This window comes from Camelus dromedarius, chromosome 9, assembly GCF_036321535.1.
Source record: "Camelus dromedarius isolate mCamDro1 chromosome 9, mCamDro1.pat, whole genome shotgun sequence".
Lineage (NCBI taxonomy): Eukaryota > Metazoa > Chordata > Mammalia > Artiodactyla > Camelidae > Camelus > Camelus dromedarius.
This window is the reverse complement of record NC_087444.1, coordinates 66,643,792-66,667,223: the sequence shown is the minus strand read 5'-3', so window position 1 is coordinate 66,667,223 and position 23,432 is coordinate 66,643,792. Positions and strand designations below refer to the sequence as shown.

Here is a 23,432-nt window from a genome sequence, read left to right as displayed (position 1 = left end):
GGAACTTTAGTATCTTGTAGTAACCTATAATGAAAAAAATATAAAAATGAATATATGTATGTATATGTATGACTGAATTATTATGTTCTACACCAGAAATTGACACAGCATTGTAAACTGACTATATCTCAATTAAAAAAAAACAACAGCTTTGTTATATGGGCTTTTTTTTTTTTTTTTTTTCCTTTTTGGTCCTAAAAGATGATAGAGCGTAAACTATGCCCCCAGCATAAGTTGTGTGCAGAGGCCCAGAGAGCCACAGAAATGTGCTTTAAGCATATATTTATGGCAAGCATAGTGTGAAGCAGAGGCAGAAGGCCTGGATCCTATTTCTGTTGTTAAAAACTTGATATGTGATTTTTGGGCAAGTCACTCCACCTTTCTGATCTGCTCCTTTATCTGTGAAACAGGAGGAACCATCTGACCTAGGATTTCTTCCAGTTCCAATAATTAACATCTGTGTGAATCCTCAATACTGCACCTGAGGGGCACGGGACATGGGCAGAAGCACTCACAGGAGAGCGCTTACTCTGCTGGTCATGCATGCTGCCAGGAGGGGCCAGATCCTGTAGAGAGCCAGACACTAAGTGGCCTGGCTTCACGCCTTGGCCAAAGAACACCATCGATGACTATGAGGGCACTTAAAGAGACTCAGCAAGAAACACACTATTTTCTGAACGTAGTCCAAGAACTAAGTAGGGGGTATGTGAGCCTTCACAACCTCAGACCCCTTGTGTTTCCAGCCTTTTATCTTGGCTAGCAGAAGGCCTGAGTTCATTTAGGTGACCCATAATTTCTAAGCCTTAAGAGACATACTTCTGAAAATAAATGGTTCTCATCCCCAGCCCCTTGTCTGACCCTTGAAAATACATATATTTTTACACAGCAGCTATAATACATGCAGCACTCATTCATTAGACAGGTTAGCATAGTGGTTAAAAGTATGAAATGAGCGCAAATCCTGGCTCTACTACTTAGCTGCTTTGTGATCTTGGGAAAGAAACTTAATCTCTCTGTTCTTCAGGTTCCTTTTTGGTAAAATAGGGAAACTAATAAAACCTAATTTCATAGAATGTTGTGAGGATTGATCAAGATAATGCATGCAAAGCAGTTAGCATGGAGAGTAACATAAAATATATATTAGAGAGAGAGAGACAGAGAGAGAGAGAGACATAAATAGATAGGATCCATCTTTCAATCCTGGGACCTGGGACTCCCTGAAAAGGCTTATGTGAAGGCCAAAAGCAATTTTCTGGAAGTAAATGGCATCTGCTGATCTTTCCTCTTCTGAGCAAACAATATGGCAAAGATTCAAAGCTAGGCTCAGCTCTTACTAATTGGATCCTGCAGGAATCAAGAGGAAATGAGATTATAATTAAACTAAGAAAGAGTTATGCTGGTTTAAGTCAAGATCCTTGTGAAAGAGATAGAAGGACACACACACACGCAAAAAACATTTAATATGGTCCTACAGAATCGAAGGAAAGGGGTTGCTTTTCATTTATGCCTTCTCAAGCATTGCCAGTATTAACAGCTGCAGAATTTTATAACTGGATGGCTCCTTCAGACCATCTAGTTTAACTCCCTTACTTGATAAGTAGCTGAGGCCCAGAAAGATAAAGCAACTTATTTGAGGTCATTCAGCAGTAAATGACAGTGCCAAGGCAAAGAAGTTTTGTGACTCCTCCCATTTGCCACCCAGTGCGCCTGCTGGTATCTTTCACCAAGTCATCATCCTGTCCTTGTGCCAAAAGGGCAGTAAAATGCGCGCACGCACACAAACATTTCTCACTTTTGCCCAGTTTCCCAAGAGGTAGAGAAGCAGCTCAACCCCTAAAACCTTCTTCCCACTGGGATTTGAGGAGGATTCCAATCTATACCCTCTCCCAGGCCCTCTTTGGAGTTTCTGCTCTCCTTTCTGTTCACTTTCACTCTTAAGGGCTCTTAGGAGTTCCTCACCCCAAAGATCAGGCACATCTCAGAGCATAAGTTACTACCTGCTAATTTGCCACTTTGCACCTTCCCACAAATGCTATACCTTGAGGCAGGAAAATACAGAACTATTATTCTTTCCTCTCAGCTCCCTAATTGAATTCAGTGAGAACTGATCCCTACCTCCCTAGGATAACTCAACCAGGTTTGTTTATATAGTGTCTGTCTGTGAAGGGCAGGAGAACCCTTAGGTATGCCTAACTCTGAAAGCAGGAGAAGGAGGGCACCAAGGAATAGGAGATGGATTGGGGGAAGGAGGGAGATGAGTAGAAGGAACACAGTGACTAAATTGCAAAGTCTGGATCCTGGGGACAGCTATACTGTGAGACTGACTCACCGCTGAGGAGACAGAACTGCCGAGGGGATTGCACTGTTTTCATTATGCGCTCTGGTAACTGACTAACAACAAACTGGCGCCCCCAAACTACACATGTAGGAGGAAGCGGGCAAAGGCTATCCTGAAGTAGCAGAAACAATGAACTCATTTTCCTCCCTCTCCCTTCTCCACTCTCGTGAGAGGCTTGTCACTCTGCACCTTGCTGCGTACCCTGAGCTCACCAGATTTCAGTGCATCATCCCTGTCGGAGAACTCCTCTCTCTGATCTCCGGAGGGTTAGAGAGAAACAGGGCATATCTCAGCTCTACCAAGAGCTGCCCGTCCTTTGCCCCTTGCCGGGGAACTGACTTGAGAGAACGGCTTTCACAGAGCGTTTGAAACTGACAAAAACGGGGCGCTTCTTGTCCCTAAGCACATACGCCTGCCTGGGGTGTCCCTCAGCCTGGGTCTCTGCTTTGAGAGTGGGAGGCGTTAAGTGTCACAGCCATGCATTCCTTCCCCACACGCTCAACTAACAACAAAACCAGAAGGAAGACGTTGCTTTTATCTTTTTTTCCCTCCTTACCTGAATTCCGGGACCAGGTTAGGCTGCGACCTGTAGAAAGCAGCGGAGAGAGTGACCAGCCACCCGGGCTTGTAACTCCCGTTCTCGCACTCCAGATAAGGCGGGGACCAGTTGACATGGCTCTTGTCCCCGCTAAGCCCGTCCCTGCGCCGCCAGCTATGGCCCAGGCCCCGGGGCCCCTGATTGGAGCCGCGGCGGTGTAATGGGCCCTCCACTTGCGCCGGAGGCCGTGGAACCACTCGGTCTCCAGCGTGGTGTGCCGAGGAGGACAGGTCCTGGAGAAGTATGCGACTCTCCTCACGTGTGGCCTGGAGGAAGACCCGTGGGGCCGGTGCGGACAGCGACTCCGTGCTGAAGGTGATGGCCGCCCGGGAGATGCTGGGCTCACCCTCCAGGAGGCTCCGCACTAGTGCCCGGTACCACTCCAGATCATCCTGCAAGTTCTGTTCCCGCGACTTATTGCTGTGCAGCATCATATTGAGGAAGTTGGTGGCGTGTGTCAGCGTGTCCAGCGCCCCGTGCTAGGAGGGATGGGAGCTGGCTAGGGCAGGCGACTTTCCCGGCAGGCCCGCCAACTTGTGGCGACTGGAGCAGTTGGCTCGCTTCAGCTGGTGGGAGTTTCCGGTGTAGAGGTATGAGGCCACGTTCATGGGCACCTCCTCGGCGTGTTTCTGTGCCAAGATGGTGCCGTCGGTGGAGCGGCTCCAGGGAGCTGAGGCGTCCGAGGCAGAGGCTCGAGCCCACTGTTGGGAGTGCTGCTTCGCCCTCAGGGTGCTCTCTCGAGGGGAATCCAGCCGACCCGGAGGGTCGCGGCTAGCGCCAACAACTCCCAATCGCAGATGAACGAGCAGGAAGCAGAAGAGTAAGGGGTAAGCCATGGCTCCCATCTGCCTCGCAGAGCGGAGAGGAGGTAATGGGAAGAGTCACTTTTAAAATTTTGGTCGTCAGTCTATCAACAGTACGACTTTTACTAGGGGTCTTGCCCCTGCTCCAGATGGCACCTAGTCCAAAAGGACTTTAAAGTAAAAATGTTACAAAATACGCCTGGTTGTCTAAGCTACAGTCACAGGAAATCAAATCACCTGTGGCAATGCTGGCAATGGGTCCGCTCGGGGTTACGCACCTCGCAGCCTTGAGGCGAAAAGGTTACATCCCCTCTCGCTGCCGCCAGCTATAGTTAGCCTGCTTACGTCTTTCTGCTCAGCAGCTTCCACCGCCGCTTTCATTGAGGTGTGTTCGAGAGCCGTTGCTGCTTGCCGCCGCCACTGCTTGCCGCCGCCTCTGCTTGCCGCCGCTGCTTGCCGCCGCCGCTGCTTGCCACTGCCGCCGCTGCCCTGCAAAAATGGTCATTTTTGTTAATTACTATGATCATTTCAAAACACTGTCATATAAACCACTTGTATTAATTCAAATCAGGCAAGACTGTTAAACTCTATTAAGTTTTAAAAATCTAACAGAGCCACAGGCCTTTAATTTCTCCATTATGCAAGATAAGAGGAAATTGCCAATAATCCCCCCTGACTTGACAGAACAATCTCACAAGTTTAGGAACTTGTTTAAGGAATCCAGAGACATCAATTACAGCATTTTTACCCAGCATCCGAGTTACCTATTGCTGCATAGCAGATTACTCCCAAATCCAGTGGCTTAAAACAAACATTTAACAGCTCACACAGTTTCTGAAGGTCAAGAATCTGGGAGCTGCCAGCTGGGTGGTTCTGACTTAGTCCCTCATGTGGTAGCAGTCAGTCCATTGGTGGGGGCTGCAGGCATTCTAAGGTTTAACTAGGGTGCAGGACCTGCTTCCAAGATGGCTATCAGAAGACACTTGGATATAATAAGGCATCAGTTCCTCCCTGGTTGTTGGCAGGAGTTCTTTGCTACCTGGGCCTATTCATAGGTGGTTTCTGTCCTCAATGATAAGGCAACCAACTTCTCCCAAAGTAAGTTGAGAGAAAGGGTTTGAACACCTCCAAAACAGAAGCTCAGGTGTCATTTACAAGTTAATCTCAGTAGTGTCAGGCCATCACTTCTACTGTAAACTATTAACCTCAGGCCTGCAATGTGGAAGGGGATGACACAAGGGTGTGAATACCAGGCGTCGGGAATCGTTGGGAGTCATTTTGGAGGTGAGCTGTTATACCAGTTGGTATGACCACCAAATAGAATTGTTTTTCTAGAGAGCTATTTTCATAGGAAAAGGCAATCATTTCTAGAGGTGTTCCAAAATGATGCCTGGGATGTGCAGAGCACTGCGTGGATGGTTATTAAAAACAGGACTCTGGTGAATGCTGTTGGTACCCCACTTTGCCTAGGCACTCACCATGCCCATATGCTGTTGGCTGGCTTCTCCCTGAGCGCCTGCAGGCTCTGCCTGAGACCTGCCCGTGAGGCAGGCTGAAAGTGCTCGAGCTTTAAGGCCCCTGCAGTAGCCCTCAACAGTGAGGAACCAGAGATTACATAAATATCTCAGCTTCATCAGCCCTTGACTGGGAAAACTTGGAGGTGGTTTTCACAAAATCTACCAGAGTTCCCCACAGGACTGAACCCCAATTACCCACAGGGGTAATCTTATGGATGCACTCTGTGGTGGTTTCCATCACTCCCGTCTCACTGACCCATCCCCTACCTCCCAAATAAATTGCTTGCACTCACACCCTTATTTCAGGTGGGCTTCTGGAGCATGAAAATTAATAAAGGAAAATCTCACTCAAATGGAGTAGGGAGGTCAGAAAAGGGAGATCTCAGGCAGTACCACTCCAGGTCCGTTTCAGGAAGAACTGTCAATTAGAGACCCCGACAGAAGAATCAACAGGAAAAAATCATCAATCACAGACCCCAACAAGAAGAGCTGTACATTGCATCTCCCACAGGAAATCCACTACCCCAGCAACTCAGCCAATGAGAAGCCGTCTTCACTCTGAATTTTCACTTTTCTCCAACGTACTTTGCTTCAAAACAACCCCTCCCAACTACCTCCTTTTTCTCTGTAAAATAACAGTTCCTGTTTTTTTGTTGGACTTGACCATGGGTTTTGCTGTGACTTGTTGTCTCGAATTGTGAGTCTCTGCTATTTAGGAATAAACTCATTTTTTGGTCAAGTAAGTTGGCTGTTTTATTTTTAAAGTCAACAGGGTCAAGCCACCTGAGAGAAAGTTCCCACTTTCAACATAATCTTTTCAAGATCTTCCTACTGACCCACTCTTGCAGCTCCGCCCACTGGGTGAAGTCCCGCCTCTTCCTCCCGGGTCTCAGCCTCCCCGAGAGAAGAGCTTCTCTTCTTCGCCGTTCTCCAACGCCTAGAAAAAGTTTCACCTTTCTTTACGGGAGGGGAGTTCCTCGGGGGAGATGGCCGCGCTGGTTGCCCGTAAGAAGCGGTATGAACGTACGCGGCCATCTTACCTCACTGCTTGCGCTGCTGGAGACAAAGCTCAACTGCCGGGTCAGGGAGCTGCTCTGTTGGTCACAGGAGGTATGGGCTTCTGAGATGCTAAAAGCAGCAGTGACATCTGTGTTTAGGGACTCAGGAACACTTGCTTCTCCCTGTTCTAAATGGCCCAATCGCCTAACAAAGGCCGAATCATCCGCTGCACGGCACAGGCGTAATCATGGCCGCCCCCAGCAAGCGGCTGACAAGAGGGCGCGGCCATCGTACCTGCCATTAACGCTCCGGAACCCAGAATCCCGTTCTCTGGGAGGTTGCCAGGCGGCGGCAGCCAGCCTCCAAGTCGCGACTGAGTCTGCGCACGGTCACTCGGGATGGGAAGAGAGAAGAGCTTGTACTGTGGTGAGGCGGCGGGGTGCGACAACCCATTTCAGGTAATGGGCGCGGGTGCAGGGAAAATGGGAAAGGTCCCTGTGAGAAACAGTCAAAAATCGGGACCCTTGCAATAGTGAGCAGACGACTACGGTGGCCCGACTGGGTCAGTCGTGGGTGCCCGTAAGGGTCAGAGACTGAGGGGACTGGAGGGTTAAGTGATTGGGCGTGTGAGCCTCCTTGGGGAGTCTGTGGTGGCGGATTTGTGGGAGTCAGTGGCTGTGTCTGAAGAAAATGGGTTGGGAGATCTGCGGGAATCAATAAATGAGAGTTCTTGATTGACAAGAGTGCGTGGGGGTCAATTTATAGTGGTCTTACGGGATCTGAGGCCAGGTGAGTTTCCTCAAAGACACTGATATGAATGGCGTTGCGGCTCAGTGATCAGAATACTGAGGGAGTCAGTGATCGGAAGTTCTAAATAACGTTGGGTACCTGGAACTGGTGATTGTGGAAACTCTGAGGTTCAGTGATGAGGGTGGTCAATGAGGATCAATGTTTGGAGAAATACTTTTAGGCTAATAGTGATTGAGACTTCCTTTGGCTCATCGATGGGGGATCTGAGGGTATCAGTGACGGGACTTTTGTAGATAGGGTATGTGGAATAGACGGATCAATGAGGGTATCAGTGACTGAGACTGTCATAATTTTCAGGGGAGGTGGGACAGTGGGAATCACTGATTGATCCCCAGTCATTGGGCTATCATTGGAGATCAGTGTGGGTTCCCCAACTGGGATCTGTGTTATTCACCGTTCTGCAATCAGAACGAATCAGTGACCTTTGTAGTCACTGACTAGTGGTCTTTGACGGTCATATTTGGACATATGGGGATATCATAGCTATAAGGACGCCCGGGAGCTGTAGATTGGAGACACCAGGTGTGTCTACGATTAGGAGGCTTAAAGGGAGTTGGTGTTGAGGCTTGTAAAGTGCAGAGGAAGGCAGTGGGAGAGTCAAGGATTTGAGGCTGCAACCTTGCACAGTGGGAACACACTTCACCCATAGGACATACCCCATCTGATGAGCAGCCAGTTCCCTCCTGTTCCTCAGGGCCAAAGCCTACCTCGGAACTCTTTTGGAAACCTCCCTGCCCCTTTTTGTATTGTTTCTCACATTAATGAAAGTGCTTTGAAAGGATTAAGCGTTCAACTTCTGTAAAATAACATGTTATTAAAGATGTGGCTTCTCTTGCTCTTGCCAAGGATTTAATGCATATTTCTCCTAATGCTTCCTTTAAGGCTCTTTCTGGAAAATGTAATGACATATCCATCTGTGACAGCATCCCAAGTGTGAGCCTGGTTTCTAGAAATCTGTTCTGACTTCATGGCAGCTAGGATGGATGTTCCTTTGCCTGTGGTCAGGAAACAAAAAGCTTACTGAGTAAGTATCTAAACTGATACTGTAAAAGATTTTGCTGAAGGGGTAAACCTTGAGAGTGTTTGAAAATCCTTAAAAATAATGTTCTCACCACACACACACACAAAAGATAAATACGTGAAGTGATGGAGATGTTAACTCACCCTAATGTGGTAATCATTTTGCAGTATATACATGTATCAAATCAGGGGATTGAACACCTTAAACTTACACAATTATATCTCAGTAAAGCTAGGGAAAAAAAGATGACTCACAGAAGGAAAAGAAACTAGTTCTGGAAGTTATCGTGTTCTAAGAATCTTTTTACTTTGTTCTGGATTTTTTAGGCATGGCATGTTTGACTTCCGTGAACCCGTGCCTTATAAAATCCTGGTAGAACCGTTCAATAAACCTAATACCACAATAACGATGACAAAAGCAAAAAGCTACTTTTAGCAACTGCTCTTCACTGAAATTAAAGTCAAAGTACTGGTGATTAAGATGGACCAGGACAAAATCACAAATGAAAGGAAAATAAGATTTGATCATTAGCTTAATAAAAGGGTGAAATGCTGAAACAGTCTTTTAATTGTTTTTTTTTCCCTTTGGGGGGGTTAATTAGGTTTATTTATTATTTTTAATGGAGGTACTGGGGATTGAACCAGGACCTCATGCATGCCAGGCAGGTGCTCCACCACTGAGCTGCACCCTCCCACCCCTCCACCCCTGATTGTTTTAAGTAGTACATTCAATCCTTAGGCAATCTTCAGACAAAGCACAGTGAGAATAGCATCTGAAGAAACAAAGGAAGTGGAGAGGTGAGGCAGGTAACATCTTTCAGAAACCATACATGTCAGGCTTTCATTTTTAGAGCAGACATTTCCTATTTTTCCACTGCACAGAATCAAAGCCAGGTAATTTCTTCGATGCAGGACCCACACGCATGGGTAAGGAGTCAGGCATTTTCTTTTTCTTGTAGTTTCCTTCATCACCTACACTATGCCTAGTGCCAGGTTTGGGAGCAAGTAATATTTCTTTTTAAAGTTTTTAACATAAACCTTTAATTGAAGTATAAGATGCATACAAAAGTATGCATAAATATACATACAACTCAATGAATTGTCACAAAGGGAACACCCCAGGGTAATGTGTTTATCAGAAAACAGGAGATTGTAACATCCGGAAAGCCCCATGATACCCGCTCCCAGCCACTACGCTGCCATGGGACCAGTCTCCCAGTTCTAACATCACTGATTAATGTTGTCTGTTTTTGAAATTGAATTAAAGGGAATATTCATACCTGGTCAAGGGGCAGTATGTGGCTCCATTTGAAAAAATTTTTAAGTTTGAATCCAGATTATTTCATTTTACTTATGCAATAAACATTTTGCCAGATCATTTCCAGGCATAACATACATACATTTAAGTATGCTTATGTTAACGGCACAGCTCAGTGAATTTTTACATTGAAGAGAACTGTGTACACACAACCTAGATTAAGATATCTCTAGCACCCTGAAGCCTTATCAGTCAAAACCCACTGCCATCCCAGGTCCAATACAATGGATTAGTTTTGCCTGTTTTTGAACTCGAATTAAATGGAATCATAGAAATAATCTGAAGCCAAAACATTCATACAATGGGAAAGTATTGTCTGAAATTTTGAAACCAGACACACACCAGGACAAAATTCTAATCTGTAGCTCTGGCTTGGCCATTTGAGATTGTCTTTTTTGTTTGTTTGTTTGTTTTTGGATATTCCTTCTGGAAGTCAAAAACATGCACATTGAACATTGTGCTGTACAGCAGAAATTGGCACATTGTGACTGACTATACTTAAGTTAAAAAAACAACCAAAAAACAAATGCACATTGAACTGGACCCATGCTTTGTGCCTGACAGCATCCAGATGATGGTATCTATATAGTAACACAGCTTTTGAGTTCAAATGTCAGCGTGTGGTGATGAGGATGTATGAGTCACTATCACGCAGGGAAGGAGATGCTATCCCTTCAGATGCCTGCCATGCTGCTGTTGGGTGACTGACTGCGTGGTGGTACCGCTTATCAAGACTGACTAGCAGGACAGATGACTGGCTTCATCTTCCATCAGATTATCTGGTGGAATTATCCAGATTATCCACCAGAATCATCTACTTTTTAATGAGAAAAGAAAACTCACTACAATAATTTTACCTTGTTGTTGAGGGAAATTGAAAAAAAAATTCTCCATAGTTTCACCATATGCACCCAATTACTGTTTCTTGTCCTTTTTATTTTAGTCTGTGTGATACTGTGATTTATGATAAGAAATATGTATGTGGTCTTCAGTCCTATTTTTGGCACAGAGCTCCTGAAACCCTTGGAATTTCCTAAGTGATAAAAGGGATAAATGTGTCTTTTGTTATTCATAACTCAGCCCCTTTCAACTGCTCCTGAGTTTGTGTTAAATGAGATAACTTTTGGAAAGCCTCTAAGGAAGGGCTTTTTTTTTTTTTTTTTAATTTCTACCTTTTATTGTGGGTGCAGGGTGTAGGTAATTAGCTTTATTTATTTTATGATGGAGGTACTGGGGATTGGACCTAGGGCCTCCTGCATGCCAAGCATACACTCTACTGCTGAGCTATGCCCTCCCCACCAGGATGGGCTTTTTAAAATTACTATTTATCATTCCTGTTTTCACAGGTGAGGAAAATGAGGCCCAGGGAGGTAAACTGTCCTAGATTCCTTCAGTCAGTTAAAGGAATCGCTTGGCTTTCAGACATCTGTCCAAGTGACTTGTAGGCTCAGGGTCTTACCAGAAGTTGCCCCTCCCTCAAACCCAGAGCACAGCCATCACTCAGATATGTCTGCTGCTCAGCCCTCTTGCAGGCTTCTTCCTCCCTGGCCCCAGAGGACTGGGGGCTGCTGGATGACTTCTCACCATTGGGTCTGCTTATCTTCAGGTGTCCTGAGTGTACACCTTTGGGTCCCACCACCTTGTTGGACAGCAGGGCTCTCCTTGGGGCCGCAGGACCTCAGTCACACCTGCAGAAGCCTCTGTCAGTGGCTGCAGCTGAGGGTGAGTTCCCTTTGAGAGATGGAGCTTGAGGGCCTAATGGGCCAGGTAAAAGGCCCTCTGGTCCAGGAGAGGGGATCTTCTTCTGAAGGAGTCACCCAGGGTCCAAATCTCTTGCCAGAGCAAAGACTCTCAGTAACAGGCTTTTAGTATTGAGGGACACTGACGGCCTTTTACATTTACGTGACAGTTGGAATAAGTCATTTTTAAGTTCCCACGCTTACCTGACACATGAAAGTATATAATTCAAGGCTGTTATTCCAGTTGTGGCCAGTTTTTCTCGATCTCTTCTAGTTAATTTTCCTTGATCTGTGATCAGCTGTGAGACTTTGGCAGTCACTAAGTTTGGAGGGATTAATCATCATTATGTAAAGAAACCTTAGGAGAGTAATTGGCTAGACCTGTTTTTCCAGGAGAGGACACCAGGATAGTCAAACATTATGAATGTCACTGTATTCAAGAAAAGCTCTTCTCTGTCCCATGGGAAGATTACAATCTCCTCTTTTTGCAGAGGAGAGGTATGAGTTGCTCTGTTTTAAAAGTTGTGCTCCTAGACTATTTCTCAGTGGGCAAAGCCTGGATCTGGTGGGAATCAGCTGTGAGGCTGTCACTGTTTGAGTTGCCAGTCATCAGGGCCACAGCTCAAGAATGCCAATCAGGAAACAAACTCTTGTTGCCCGCGCAGTGGTGGGATGGTTTTCCTGCCCTCAAAGGTGTGAGTCAGTTCTGGTGGATGTAGGAGTTATTTTGTCTATGTCTTGCCGTTTGCTTTTTGCCTTTCTTTTCCTTGTCTCTTTTACTGAGGTATAAAAGACATAGAGCAAAACATACAAATAATAAATATGCAACATGATGGATTTTTAAATACATACACACATTCATGTAACTATCATTTAGAGCAACGTTTCCACCACCTTAGAGCTGGGGTTGACATATAATTGCCCATGAGGCAAATCTGGCCTGCCATCTCTGTTTGTAATTAAAGTTTTATTGGAACACAGCTGTACTCATTCACTGCTGTATCATTATCAGTGGCTGCTTTCATGCTGGAACAGCAGAATTGAATAGTTGTGGCAAACTCCATAGGACCCACAAAGCCAAAAATATTTACTGTCTGGTCTTTCAAATAAAAAGTTGGCTGACCCCCTACGCTAGCAGGCTCCATCCTACCCCATCTCAGTAATATCCATCCCCTTCCCACGTTCTGACTCTCTCACCATAATTTTACCTGTTCTGGAACTCCCTAGAAATGGAATTATCCAGTATATTCTTCCTAAGTTTGACTTCTTTCATTGGACATAATATCTGTGAGATCCACATGGATTGCATGGATATCAGCAGTTCATTCCTTTTTATTGTTGAATAGTATTCCATTATATGGACACGCCACAATTATCTAGTTCTCCTGGGCAGTTTCCGGTTGTGACTTACTATGATCAAAGCTGCCATGAACATTCTTATTCAAGTCTTCATTGCACACTATGCATTTATTTCTCCAGTATATTCCCAGGGGTGGGACTGCTGGGTCATGGGGATTCTACATTCAGCTTTGGCAGATATGGCCAAACAGTTTTCCAAAATGATTGAACCAAATTGCAGTCCCACCAGCCACAAGTCAGACCTCTTGTTGCTCCTGGATGTGGATTTTCAATGCCAGGCTGTAGCTTACTAGCACAGTATATTCAGACCTATTTATAAGGTTTCTCACTACTGTGAGTGAAAAGCTTGAATGTTCTTTATTAATGTTTTGTATGAATTTAGTTCCGTATTTCCTAATATGTGTATTTTTTGGAAATAGGGAACCTCCAAGTTATAGTAGTCTTATCTAGTTATAGTACCAGTTATTTTAAAAGGAAAATTTTAATATTGTGATTTTTGATTATCACTACATATTTATAGTTTTTATAGACTAAAGCTTTGTGAACATATGCATTCATACGGAACTACGAGGCCATATTCGTGTGTTTAACTTGGGTAGATATGGCCAGTTTTCTCCAGCGCTACTGCTTGCAAGGTTGGAGCCCCTTGAGGCTGACCTCTACTCACCCCCTTGCCTGGACCTATCCCCTGAGGAAGGGTCCTTGCTTTCTGACACTCAAGATTGTAAAGGTGCACCTTGTATTCTTTGTTCCAGATGATGGACTCAGACATTTTCCAAGGAGCTCTAGTTCTTTCTGGTGAGAATGAGTGGTAGCGATCAGAATCTGGGTGCTGGCAGGCTTTTCCAGTCAGGATGACACCGTGCCCGGTTACTTCAGTGAGAATCGCCACAAAAGATATAATTTTTAAAAACCAAGAGTTATTCCACTGGTAATTTTAATATAGTTCTAACATTAAACGTTCAAGTACATCAAAGTATTTATTTATACTCTTAACCTATGACTTGCCCTTTTAAAAACAATTTAAGCCATTACAGTTATTTCTTTAATTAAACATCTTGAGTTGTTTGTTGTCAGCGGCTGAACATTATTTTTTAATGACAACACTGAATAATCTGCTGGGTGAAGGGACAGAATGGGATTTCAAAATTTGTAGATACTGACAGGCATATGTAGAATAGATAAACAAGATTATACTGTATAGCACAGGGAAATATATACAAGATCTTGTGGTAGCTCAGAGCAAAAAAAAAAACAAAACAATGTGACAATGAATATATGTATGTTCATGTATAACTGAAAAATTGTGCTCTACACTGAAATTTGACAGAACATTGTAAAATGACTATAACTCAATAAAAAAATGTAAAAAAAATTAAAAATAAAACCATTTATTGAAAAGACAAAAAAATAATAATCTGCTGGGTTAATATCAAGGTTTAGACTTTCAGTAATTATGTGTACCACAGTTTAAGTAACCATAAGTTTTCTTGAAGTTATACAGTGACTTTGCTTTGCTTTGTGTTCTTTGTGGTATTATCATAACAGAGATGGAAGCCCCTTTTCTGGTATATACTTGGGACCAGTGGTATAAGTTTGAAGGATTTTTGGCTTTTAATAATTTCCAGTTCTAACATGGTAGTGGCTTTTGCTTCCTGGGAAGTTTGTTCTGCGCATCCACATTCTGGGTTGAATGGCACCATGTTTTCCTTCTACCACAATGACTTAAAGCACGGGCTTTTGTGCAGGAGTTCCGTAGGGAATTTGCAAGTCCTAAAACAAGCCTGGTCTCTCACAGCTCTCTTCTCTCCTTCTCCATCCTCCTCCCTCCAATCTATCTTCACAGGCCACAGATCTTTTTCCACGAACAACAGAAAATGATTGAGTACCAGGTAAGTATGACATTAACAAGCCTACTTTCCCTTCTTGGGGAAAGTGTTCTAGAAAAAATATATGCACTTCAACCACATATGCTCTGTCATGTGCTGGGTTCTCAGGAAAGCGGACTTGGGGTTGGAGATCTGCAAGCAGGAGGTTTCCTAGGGAGGCTCTTGGAACACCTGTAAGTCAGTGAAGGAAGCAGAGTGGGCAGAGGGAGTTGTTGAACAGAGGCATCAGCTGATCTTAGAAGATGCTCTGGAGTTGGGAAGCTCCTCAGTGTTGTCCTGAATGGAGGCAAGGAGGCCACTGTATTCTGAAATCAATCGGTCTTTGGTTGTAGGCTGCCCCAGGGAGGGCATGTAACCTTGGGTGGAGTGGCTCTCTTTGACCAAGGGAAATTCTCAAAAGGTCTCAAGCCTGCAACAGCCAGCCATCTCCTAGCAGCTGGGAGAAGTACCTTGGTACTCCAGGGGGATTTGGGTGGAACGCCACAGCCTCTCACTACACAGAGATACAGTGGCCAGACACTTATTATACATATTACTCTACCCTTTTCCCCCCTGATTAAAATGTCCAAGAGATGGTACCATATTGGTATGTTTTTTTTAAACAACATACATAATGCTCCATGATATGCATGGAACATATAATATACTCCCCCCTCCATTTTATGGACATTCTTGTAGTTTCCAAATTTCATATTACAAGCAATGATGCAAGGCATATTCTTTGTTGAAACACGTGATGTACAAGGGAGAGATTCCAGCAAGAGTCACTAACTGTGCGCTTCCTGGTAGCCCAGCAAAAAGGCAGAGACAGCCCATGGTTTGTGCTGGCCATAAGGGAGAAACATATTGTTATTTCCAAAGAAAACTTAGCTTTTTAAGGCACTTTTTTCTAAAGACATTTCCCTGAGGGGCCTTCTTATGACTGAGGCCGGGCAGTACTGTTGCTGACAGCGTGGTCCCAGGATGAGGGCTTCTCCTGGAAGCTTGTTAGATATACCGAATGGCACGCCCCAGCCACACCGGCTGGACTAGTTAACTGTGGGTGGGGCCTGAGAATCTTTGCCTAACAAGCTCTGGACATCCTTCTGCACATGTAAGTGTGAGCAGCACTGAAAGAGTGGACAAAATTCTTAACGATCACTAACAACACAGTTTCTGCAGGGCTTCAACTCATCCCTCAGAGTTGAGTGTCAGCCCCAAGGCGAAACTCTCAGTTCCCCAGGTGACCAGAACCACCACGGGCTCAGCTTCCCAATGATGTGACTGTTTTCTATCAATGTCAAAGTTGCGGGAAGTTTTAACTCCTCTGTGCTTTGTGGCCCATGGGTAACGGCAGAAAATGCTAAATTCCAGTTAAAAGAAAGTGAAAATATGAATATTACTTCTTCTGTGAGGGGGCAGGAAGATTCCTCCAAGTTTACAGAAGTCCCGATTTTAATCTAAGGTATCGAGATTGAGGAACAGATGAACTGCCCATTGTTTAAGTTTCTGTCTTTCCCTTTAGGTGTCTCTGCTAGTTTGGCAGCAAACAGTTGAACGTCTTATTCCCTAGCATGACTCGGTGTGAGGTCTTCCCAGCCCCCCCACCTTCCTCACTGATTTTGGATGGTGAAGGACCCTGTGCCCTGGCCGGAATCCCCGCAGCCCCAGAGCTCCTGCTCTCCTACGTCTCATTCCGGAGACCCAGCTCTCCCCTCTCTGAGTTCTTTTCTCTGGTCCTTACAACCACTGTCAGTGTCTCCAACCCTAGAAACCATTACCATTTGTGAACCAGAACATCCTTTCCTTTCTCTCCTGGTCTCCTTCATCTCCCGAAGTGAGTTCCTCGCTCTTGCTGTTTCTACCTCCTGTTTCTCATTTTTTCTTGTGTCCAGAATCCTCTCTTCCCACTTAAATAAAACTTTTCTGGCCAAGGTCCCAGGTGACTTTGCTGAGGCTGAAGTCAGGAGATGCTTTTTGATGGCTGTGCTGAATTCAGCTGTACTTTTTGTCTCCTTCTTCTGTCTGAAAGGCAGCCCCATGTTCTGGGTGAGAGCACTCAGACCAGACTGCTGAATCTGAATGCCAGTTTTTGGCAAGTCCTTGAACCTCTCTGCCTGTTTTCTCCTTTCTAGTATAGATGTAGCATTAAATGAACTAATGTAGGTAAAGTGCTTGGAATAGACTTTGTTTATGACACTCAGTGAGGTTAGTCCTCCCTCCTTCATGCCGGGGACAGTGCTTCCCTACAGCTTCTCAACCTCTTCTGTGGTTTCTCTTTCCATCTTCTTACCTCTTAGATGCTGATGTTTCTGTGGGGCCTCTGGGGGTGGTTTCATCCACTCTTAGGTGGATACTGGTGAGTCTACAGGTGACGCCCTCGTCTACACCCAAGCCCAGGCCTCCTCCCAGAGCTCCCACCCCCTTTGCCCACGACGTGATCAGCATCGTCCCTGGCTGCCTCGTAGGACTTCACGTTTAATGTGTACAAAGTTGAACTCCTGGTTTCTGTTTCTTCTTCCCTGTTTCCCATCTCAGGAAATGGTACCATCCCACCAGGCAAGGCAGGAACCTGAGGTTTGTCCTTGACTTCTCCCTGCCTTCCACTTGTCTCACTCAGTCACCAAGTTTTGCTAATTTTACGGCCTTAGTGTTTCTTCCATCTCTCTCCTCTTCTTCCCTGTGTTTGGTGAAAATGGCATGGCCTCTAGGGTGCAGAATTATATCTTTTCTGGTTTGCTCTGTTCTGGGCTATTCCCTTCTATTCTGTTCCACCCCACCCCGTCCCGTCCCGTCCCAGTTAGCTCTGTTGGGGAAGTGCTGACCCAGAGCCTATCACTGAGCCAGGCCCTGTGCTCTGTGGCGAAGCCTGACTGCTGCTCTCCTGCTCCTGTGGTGCATTCTGGCATCAAAGAGGCTGTCTGCCTGGCGCCTTCTCTGTGCCATGGCCTTTGTGTGGGTCTTAGGGTCTCCTGGGCCAGCCTGCATGGCCTCCACCCCGGTTCTGGTCCTGCCTTCGGGTCCACCCGCCTGGGCCGCTGCTCAGGTAGCGCTGTGAGACCTGACATTCTTCAAGGAGCCCTGAGCCTCTTGAGGGTGGAGAGTTTCTGCTCTCAGCCCCTTCAGCCTCTGCGGGGCCCTGTCAGCACTTCCTTCCTCTGGCCAGTCCCGGAGGGGATGGGCCGGTGTCACTGGCACTGTGCAGTGCACTAGGGCTCCCCACCCCACCGACACCCAGGCACAGACCCTGGCCACCCCCTCTTTTTTGTGTCCTTTAGATTGTTTTCCCTTTCTTAATAGATTTTAAAATATTGATTTACAGTCTTTTTCTCCTTAAATAAAATAGTTACCTTTATACAGTGCTGTTATATGCCAGGCATAGTTTACACACGTTAACGCATGTAAACCACATAACTAAGAGACATACACTATTATCGTCTCCATTTAACAGATGAGAATACTGAGGCACAGAGAGGTTAAATAGCTTTCCCAGGGTCACTCATTTAGTGGCAGAGCCTGTAGTTGAACTCAAGCAGTCCTGCCCTGAAGTCCATCCTTTTTGCTGATCTGCTCCATTGCCCCTTGTTGTCTGTCAGCCAGCGTGAAGTTAGCGAGCAGCCCACAGAGCCACCCTCCCTTCTGACAGCAATGGTAAATTTGGAGGGTCCCAAGACCACCCTCAGGTTTGATAATTCTCTAGAAGGACTCACAGAATGTTACACTCACAGTCACGGTTTATTACAGCAAAAGTACACAGATTAAAATCAGCCAAGAAAAAGATACTTGGGACAGAGTCCAGGAGAGCCCCTCACACAGCATGTCCATCTGTCCTCTCCCAGTGGAGTTGTGGACAGTGCTGAATTCTCCCAGCCACCACGTGTGACCATGTAGAGTACTGCCAACCAGGGAAGCCCACCTAAGTCATGGCGTCCAGATTTTTTGGGGGGGATTGGTCACTAGGCATGGTTGACTGCTGACCTCAGTCTCCAGCCGCTCTGGAGGTTGACCTGATGCCTGTGACCCATAAATCAAATTGCTAGACTTTCTGGTGCAGCCCAAGGACCCCCAGTGAAAAAAGAAGCCACTCTTATCCTGGAGGACATTGCAGGGTCTTAGCGATTAACTCCCAAGAGCTGAGGGCAAAGATCAGACCTCTCCTTGGGCAAGATTAAATTCTCTACAGTTGCAAAACTGTTTCTTCTACTCACAGGAATAGAGGAAGTTTTTTTCCCCCATTCCAACAATTCTCCAATTCTGTGCAGAGTAGTTAGGGACTCAGTCTCCCGAGACTGCCCACCACTTCAGATGCCAGTCACAAGTCTCAAATTGTCACCTGAACTTCTGGTCAACCAGCTATAAATCGGTGGTTCCCATGACTCCCTCCTCAGTCTTAACTTGCTCTAACTCACAGAACTCAGGGAATCACTTTATTTACCATCACAGGTTTATTATAAAGGATACAAATGAACAACCAAGGGGGGAGGGTGTAGATCAGTGGTAGAGTCCGTGCCTAGCAAGCACGAGGTCCTGGGTTCAATCCCCAGTGCTTCCATTTAAATAAGTAAATAAACCTAATTACCTACCCCTCCCACATCCCCCCCAAAATGAACAGCCAGATGAAGAGTTACTTGGGGCAAAGTAGGATCCTGAGCACAGGAGCTTACGTCCCCATGGAGTTTGAGGTGCCCCTCTCCAGCCCTGGATGTGTTCGTCAACCTGGAAGCTCTCTGGGGATTTTATGGAGGTTCCATCACGTAGGCCTAGTTGGTTAAATTATTGGCCTTTGGTGATTAGCGCAATCTCAAATCCCTCTCCCCTCGCCAGAGACTGGGGGATCTGTGGCTACAAGTCCTAATTCTCTAATCACATAACTGGTTCCTCTGGCAACCAGCCCCCATCTTCCAAGAGTTACGTCATTAGCATAAACTCTGTTACGGCTGACAGGTGCTTGTTACAAGTAACAAAAGACACTCCTATTGCTCCTAGCACTCCGGAAGTCTCGGGGGTTTAAGAAGCTCTGTGCCAGGAACCAGGGCACAGATGCATTTCTTCATACATCACAATATCCCAGGTGCCTTCTTAGGTTAGTACCGCTGGGTCTCCCTCAGCAGCAGGGTCCCAGGGCACTGGGCTCTTTGGGGAATTTGTTCTCTGTGCCCCAAACCAGAGGATTGCTGGGCTGGGAAGCCTCCTTTCCACAGTTGCTCCTCTGGGTCTCCCGCTGAACTCTTCTGCTGTTGGCCGCTTACATATGAGTGTCCCTCGTGGCTCTGGCCTGAGCACTTGGCTCCTCTTGTCTCCTCGCAGACGGATCCCGCACCGCGTGACAACTTTAGCTGCCACTTCTGGGCTGATGGCTCACACAGCTTTAGTACGACGCCCTCTTTGCTTCTGCTGTTTTTCTTGACTCCACTTCATCACCACGGTCACCCAGTTGCCTTAAGGGTGTTACCCTTATGCTCTCTTCACCCCACAACCAGTTAAGGCACAGGTTCTGCTCTTCTTTACAGTGGTTTTTCTCTGTCTCACTGTTAACATCCTACTTGTGAACCTCATTTTCCACCTGGGATATTAGTGAGTCTTTCCTTTCCCTTCCCTCCAGGTCACCTGTCACATTTCTCTTCCCATCCATTCACTTTCAGACTGTGAGTTTTGTATCTCTTGCAGGCAGCATTGCTTTTTTTAAAATCCAGTGTAATTAGATTTTATCTAATCTCTGCCTTTTTGGATTGTTAGTTGGGGGAGGGTATAGCTCAGTGACAGAGTGCATGCCTAGCATTCACAAGGTCCTGGGTTTAATCCCAGTACCTCCAATAAACTATATAATTAAATAAACCTAATTACCTCTCCCTTCCCTCCTCCCCCCAAAAAAACTATAATTTAAAAAAAAAGAGGCTGATTTGCTTTACAGTTTAGTTTAGGCTTATAAAGTGGAGTGTTAGTCATGTGTTAAATAACCTTATAATTTAATATAGTTTAATATAAATGTAATTAAATTATATAAATAAATTAAATATAAATTATATAAATATATATAAACTGTAATCGTTTACTATAAATATAATTAATTATATTTAATATAAATATAATTATGTAACCTATGGTTGGCCTTATATCTGTCTTTTTTGTATTTAGCTCTGTATTTGTCCCATCTGCTTCTGTTTCCGTTTCTTTTCTCTTATGTGTGTGTGTGTGTGTCTGTTTGTGTGGATTAATTGGACATTTTTTAGAATTCTGTTTATTTACTTCAGGACACCTCTTGGCACTATGATTACAGTGGTTACTCTAGGGATACAGTGTACAGTCTGCTTACAGTTCCCATTGTACCGCTTGACACAGAATGCAAGAAACTCACCCCATGCCTTCTAGAATGGGCTTTCTACACATACTTGCCGCTACCCTGCCGCCGCCACTGCTGCTGCCCTGCCGCCGCCGCCGCTGCCCTGCCGCCGCCGCTGCTGCCTTGCCGCCGCCGCTGCTGCCCTGACGCCGCCGCTGCTGCTGCTGCCCTGCCGCTGCCGCCGCTGCCCTGCCGCCGCCGCTTGCTGCTGCCCTGCCGCTGCCGCCGCTGCTTGCCGCCGCCGCCACTGCTGCCCTGCTGCTGCCGCCGCTGCCCTGCCGCTGCCGCTTGCTGCTGCCCTGCCGCCGCCGCCGCTGCCCTGACGCCGCCGCTGCTGCTGCTGCCCTGCCGCCGCCGCCGCTGCCCTTCCGCTGCCGCTTGCTGCTGCCCTGCCGCCGCCGCTGCCCTGCCGCCGCCGCCGCTGCCCTGCCGCCGCCGCTGCTTGCCGCCGCCTCCGCTGCCCTTCCGCTGCCGCTTGCTGCTGCCCTGCCGCCGCCGCTGCCCTGCCGCCGCCGCCGCTGCCCTGCCGCCGCCGCTGCTTGCCGCCGCCTCCGCTGCCCTTCCGCTGCCGCTTGCTGCTGCCCTGCCGCCGCCGCTGCCCTGCCGCCGCCGCCGCTGCCCTGCCGCCGCCGCTGCTTGCCGCCGCCTCCGCTGCCCTTCCGCTGCCGCTTGCCGCTGCCCTGCTGCCACCGCAATGGTTGAGTTAGTTGAAAATTTTTGAATTCAAGATTATAATTTTTTGAAGGTTAGGAACATGGTTGCCCATTAATATCCTCTGAATTTCAGATGCAAAGAAGATTTTCCTAGAGTAAGAATAATAATATATAAAATTATATGTGCCAACTCTATTTGGGAATAGAATCCTAAATTTAGAATAAAGATTATTTTTTTTAGAAAAATGACTCTTCCTACATACCAGTTTAAAGTACTCATATCCCAACTGAAAAATGAGCAGAAGCCATGAACAGAAATTTCAAAATGGAAGAAACATATATGGGCAGTAAACACAAAGAAAATGTGCAACCTCATGAAAATGCATGAGACACACAAAACATGAGACACACAAATTAAATCTATATGATTGGCAAAAATTGAAGTCCAGTAATGCCAAGTTATTGGCACTGGATGTGGGAAGGATGGAGGAGATGTGGATCCACAAAATCTTTTATGCTTTACTGGTAGAAATGTAAATTAGTATGATCGTTTTAGAAAATAATTGAGGATTATCTAGTAATGTCAAACATTCACGTACTCTATGGTCTAGTACTTCCACGCTTGATATATACACAGAAGAAACTCTGCACATGTGTAATTTTACCATGCGATATTTACCAAAATGTTAATAGCATCACTGTTGAAACAGCAAAACCCTAGAAAAACCTAGCTGCTCAACCACAGGAGAACAGGTGAATGAATTGTGTTATTCTCAAACAGATGAAAATAAACGCAAGGAAATTATGAACACAGGATTCAGGGAGATCGCTGACCTCCATGGGTGGAGTAAGGCTTTGAAAATGAGGTGGGCACTAGATTCATGACTGCTTATTTAAAATAATTAAATAAATATCTCAGATCATGCACGACGAATGATAAAAGCATATTGGACAAAGGATGACGGTAAAGCCAAAGTCCTGAGGTCAATTAAAGGAGCTTAAGAAAGAAAAGGTGAGGGAACAGAAGGGAAGGAAAGAAATCACTGTCAGTTTCATTGCTTCTATAGCCTTGTCCCCAAATAAATTATCCCCACAGGCTATCTGCCCCCTACCCCCGCAATTCTCTGGGCTGATGATTCTGGCCAAGCAATGGTACAAATGTTCTAGTAGTGCCAACTTACTACTCTTCCTGAGTAACACAGTCAGCTTTTCTGGTTGACTTAGCCCAACAGCCAACCATCTACTTGTGGGAAGTTTCAGGGCTCAGACAGGCCTCTGGGGGAGGTATTTGAGATCAAGAAAGATTGACAGTGCCTGCCTTCAACTAGATCTCTGTGTGAATGACAATTGTTCATCTCTGACGCAAACCACTTCAGGCTGAAATTTGATTTCACTTTCTAAGAGTCCAGCTCCTTCTTCTCTTCCCTATCAGTCTGGGCACTATTTCCAGGCCCCCAGTGTGTCTTCTCAAAGACTGGCTGAGCCACTTTCCAGATGGAGCCAACATCATCCTCTATCTGATCCCCAAATCATGAACAGAAGGCTGAGGAAATGAGAAGTGTATACCCACCGGGAAGGGAGAGAAGCTTCCAGCACGGGGTACACAGCAAGATCACAGAGGCACAACCTAATTCTCCAGAAAGCCAGTTCAGATCAATGACAGGACAGCCTGGTTCCAGATGAAACTCTCCTGGATTTTAAAACACAAATAAATAGTAACATTGAAATGAGATAAGATTTACCACAAATTTAATCTGACATATTTAATGATATATATTATGATAATTCTGGCACCTGAAGACCAGATATAAAGAGGAAGCCACTGACATATTTGACAATATTAGCTATTCCTGGGATTCCCTCAGACAAGAGATGGGAAAGAGAAAAGATAAAGTGCATGAGCTTCTCTCCTGCCAGAAGGGCACAGGGTACTGCTCCAGTCCTCTTTCCTTAAGGATTTAAGGTGTGCCACAGTACCTGGAAAGAGAAACCAGCTTGATGCCCCAGAGAGACTGATTTCAGTGTTCATTTAGAAGTCAAATTTATCAGGTCAGATCTCTCTCTGATAAC

General features: G+C 45.9%; 3 protein-coding genes and 1 long non-coding RNA gene across 7 annotated transcripts in view; 1 reads left to right on the top strand and 3 right to left on the bottom strand.

Annotated features, from left to right (window-relative positions):
- Window positions 1-3,906, bottom strand: part of LOC105092859 (ankyrin repeat domain-containing protein 7) — a 34,667-nt gene extending 30,761 nt beyond the window's left edge. Inside the window, exon 1 of the mRNA XM_064489643.1 lies at window positions 2,895-3,906. Within this exon, the coding sequence (XP_064345713.1) occupies window positions 2,895-3,370 (476 nt within the window). The 5' untranslated portion in view covers window positions 3,371-3,906. The remainder of the gene's footprint in view (window positions 1-2,894) is intronic.
- LOC135322098 (uncharacterized) overlaps window positions 1-14,968 on the top strand; it is a 31,331-nt gene extending 16,363 nt beyond the window's left edge. The window contains exons 5-8 of one of the 4 annotated variants that reach the window (XM_064489641.1): window positions 6,022-6,713; window positions 7,948-8,089; window positions 11,010-11,125; window positions 14,348-14,968. In XM_064489641.1, coding sequence (XP_064345711.1) covers window positions 6,022-6,713; window positions 7,948-8,002 — 747 coding nt within the window. In that variant the 3' untranslated portion in view covers window positions 8,003-8,089; window positions 11,010-11,125; window positions 14,348-14,968. Of the gene's footprint in view, window positions 1-6,021; window positions 6,714-7,947; window positions 8,090-8,412; window positions 8,653-11,009; window positions 13,806-14,347 lie in introns of those variants that run through there. The other 3 variants (XM_064489640.1, XM_064489639.1, XM_064489642.1) reach the window with 3 other exon arrangements.
- LOC135322094 (ankyrin repeat domain-containing protein 26-like) overlaps window positions 1-23,432 on the bottom strand; it is a 162,921-nt gene that overhangs the window by 91,534 nt on the left and 47,955 nt on the right. The window lies entirely within an intron of this gene.
- LOC105102065 (ankyrin repeat domain-containing protein 26) overlaps window positions 22,957-23,432 on the bottom strand; it is a 34,131-nt gene continuing 33,655 nt past the window's right edge. The window contains exon 10 of the long non-coding RNA XR_010382407.1: window positions 22,957-23,052. This is a non-coding gene — a long non-coding RNA (ankyrin repeat domain-containing protein 26). The remainder of the gene's footprint in view (window positions 23,053-23,432) is intronic.